The sequence below is a fragment of the Brassica oleracea genome, chromosome C8 (assembly GCF_000695525.1).
Source record: "Brassica oleracea var. oleracea cultivar TO1000 chromosome C8, BOL, whole genome shotgun sequence".
In the NCBI taxonomy this organism is placed as follows: Eukaryota; Viridiplantae; Streptophyta; class Magnoliopsida; order Brassicales; family Brassicaceae; genus Brassica; species Brassica oleracea.
Window position 1 is genome coordinate 24,306,442 of NC_027755.1, and position 2,762 is coordinate 24,309,203.

The 2,762-nt window shown below is 45.5% G+C and overlaps 1 protein-coding gene across 1 annotated transcript; it reads left to right on the forward strand.

The window, feature by feature from the left end:
• The first annotated feature begins 352 nt into the window (after positions 1-352).
• On the forward strand, positions 353-2,570 carry LOC106312084 (microtubule-associated protein TORTIFOLIA1-like). Its single transcript, XM_013749466.1, is given in 4 exon segments — positions 353-1,079; positions 1,081-1,815; positions 1,908-2,269; positions 2,384-2,570. Coding segments are annotated over 4 exon segments (1,710 nt in total). The 5' UTR covers positions 353-479; the 3' UTR covers positions 2,397-2,570.
• The last annotated feature ends 192 nt before the right edge of the window (positions 2,571-2,762 follow it).

The window sequence follows — 2,762 nt, forward strand, 5'->3', positions numbered from 1 at the left end:
TCGGTTCAGTTCCAGATGAAGTATTTTTTGGTCGGTTTCGGTTCGGATTTTTGGATCGAGGTTAAAATGCCCAGGCGTATTGGTAGTAATGCATTTGCTATTGTTGAATCAAAATCATTGATTTTGTTTTCGCCAACATTTCATTCGAATTTGTAAACATTACATATATATATATTATTGTTTACTTTTTGTAAGGATTTAACACGACATCAAAAAGGACAGAATCTTTCTGACCTACACTATTATCTGTAAGAAAACACACCAATGAGGATTTCTTCAAATCCAATTTAGATTTATAAAGATTATTTGTTATTATTGTTAGTATTAATCTTATAATAAAATATTATCTAATTATTTATTGACATCTCTCTCTAAGTTAGTATTTAAAAAAAACACATTACCCAACCGGAGTTTTATCTGCCGCCATATTAACACGTTCTTCAGAAATCTCAAACCGGAGACTCAAAAACAGAGGAAACATGTCTCTTCACGGACGATTCCCGGCGAGTCCGCCGGTTTCATTATCTCCGGCGTCTTCCTCATCGCCGAGTTCTCACTCCCCGTCGTCTCCTGACCTGAAGCAACGAGTCATCGCTTGCCTCAACAAGCTCGCTGACCGCGACACGTTAGCTCTCGCCGCGGCGGAGCTCGACTCCATCGCCAGAAACCTAACTCACGACTCCTTTTCTTCTTTCCTCAGCTGCATCCACACCACCGACTCCTCCTCTAAATCTCCGGTGCGGAAACACTCTGTCGCCGTTTTATCGCTCATGTCTCGCCACCACGGCGAGTCTCTCTCTCCTCACCTCTCTAAGATGGTCTCCACCATCATCCGCCGTCTCAGAGACCCCGACTCCTCCGTTCGCTCCGCCTGCGCCGCCGCTACCGCCGATATATCCGCTCACGTCACGAGGCAACCGTTCGCCTCCGTCGCGAAACCGCTTATCGAGACGCTGATCCAGGAAGGCGACTCGAACGTGCAGACCGGAGCGGCGGTGTGTTTGGCGGCGTCGGTGGAAGCTGCGGCGGATCCTGAGCCGGAGCAGTTGAGGAAGTCTCTTCCCAAGATCGGGTAGTATCATCACCGCGGGTGGCGCGGGAAGTAAACCGGTTTTGGATTGGTTAGTTCCGGTTTTGATAGACTTTCTGAGCAGTGAAGATTGGGCGGCGAGGAAATCCGCTGCGGAGGGGTTGAGTAGAGTCGCGGCGGCCGAGGAGGAGTTGGCGTGGGAATACAAGAAAGATTGCACGGCGGCTCTTGAAAGCAGAAGGTTTGATAAGGTGAAGAGTGTGAGAGAGACTATGAATAGAGCATTGAGTCAGTGGAAAGAAGTGGCCAATGATGTAGACGAAGCCTTGTTATCTCCATGTACATCTTCCCTTGACGTTGGTGTCAAGTCTTCAAGACTAAAGAAGTCAACGCGTATGATCAAGAGGTCACCATCTTTGCCTGTGAATAGATCATATGTAGCAAGTAGACAACAAAAGGAGAATCTTCCAAGAAGGAACGTGACCGTGTCAGTAGCTTCTAGGGAGGAGGAGCAGGTGAAGTCAGGGGGACCAGATATAATCAAACATACAATCTCTGAGAAGGGCCGGGAAGATAAGAAAGTAGGTGGCTTTGATTGTGGTTTGAGGTCTGGTTCTAGGGTGGCACCATGCAGCGACGATGGTGATGATTCTTGTGATTCTCTTGTCAAGAATGGTAAAGATGGTGTTGATGAGAGCAGGAAAGATAGTGAGGAACTTTCTTTGATACGCGAGCAGCTTGCTATGATTGAGAACCAGCAGTCCAGTCTTTTAGACCTACTTCAGGTATACATAATTGGTCTTTAAATGTAGATAAAATGTTTGGTTTAGGAATGTTATAGATGGGTCAAACCTCACTGAAATACTTTTGGATGTAGAAATTTATGGGAAGCTCACAGAGTGGGATCCAGTCTCTGGAGTCTCGTGTAAGCGGTCTAGAGATGGCTTTGGATGAAATATCATGCGATCTTGCGGTTTCAAACGGGAGAGTACCTAAGACTAGTAGCTGTGGAGGAGAGAGTTGTTCAAAACTACCTGGTGCAGAGTTCTTAAGTCACAAGTACTGGAGAAAAGCAGAGGAGAGACCAATGCAAACCAGAAGCACAGCCAGTGAAACGGCTGCGCATGAGAATAGTTTTGACCAGGGGATGCAAAAGAGAGGTTCTGTTTTTCAAAAGAGATCAGCAAGAAACCAGTTTCAAGACTATGTGCATACAACGCTACAGAAACCAACAACCAGGTAAAACCATCTTTTAGTTGCTTTCCTCGATGGTTAGCTTGTTTGTATATTCAGATTGTCTACTTGAAGTAAAAGAGAGAATGCACATAAGTAATTGATCTTTTTTTTTAATAGGGGAAGAGAGTGATGCGGAGATTGAGACGGAAGAAAATGATGGCGAGCCGGTTGATGATCTCACCCTAATGAGGAGGGTGTATGATGCGCCCTTGAGTAGCGCACCGGACAAAACAGACATGCATGGCTTGATCATGGAAAGCAGTAATGATATATGTTCATTGTTTGACTCATATCTTCCAACAAACGAGTCCTCTTCGCATGAAATCACTTGGAGAATGTTCTCAACTCAATTACGGAGCTCCTCGAAGAAGAATGAGATCAAACGGAGTTCAGATGTGGGAGTTATGCAATTTGCAAATCAGGAGACCTTCAGTTCTCGCGAATTTGGGCCGTATGGATCGTCCAGCCCACATCTTGATCCTTACCGCGAATGAAC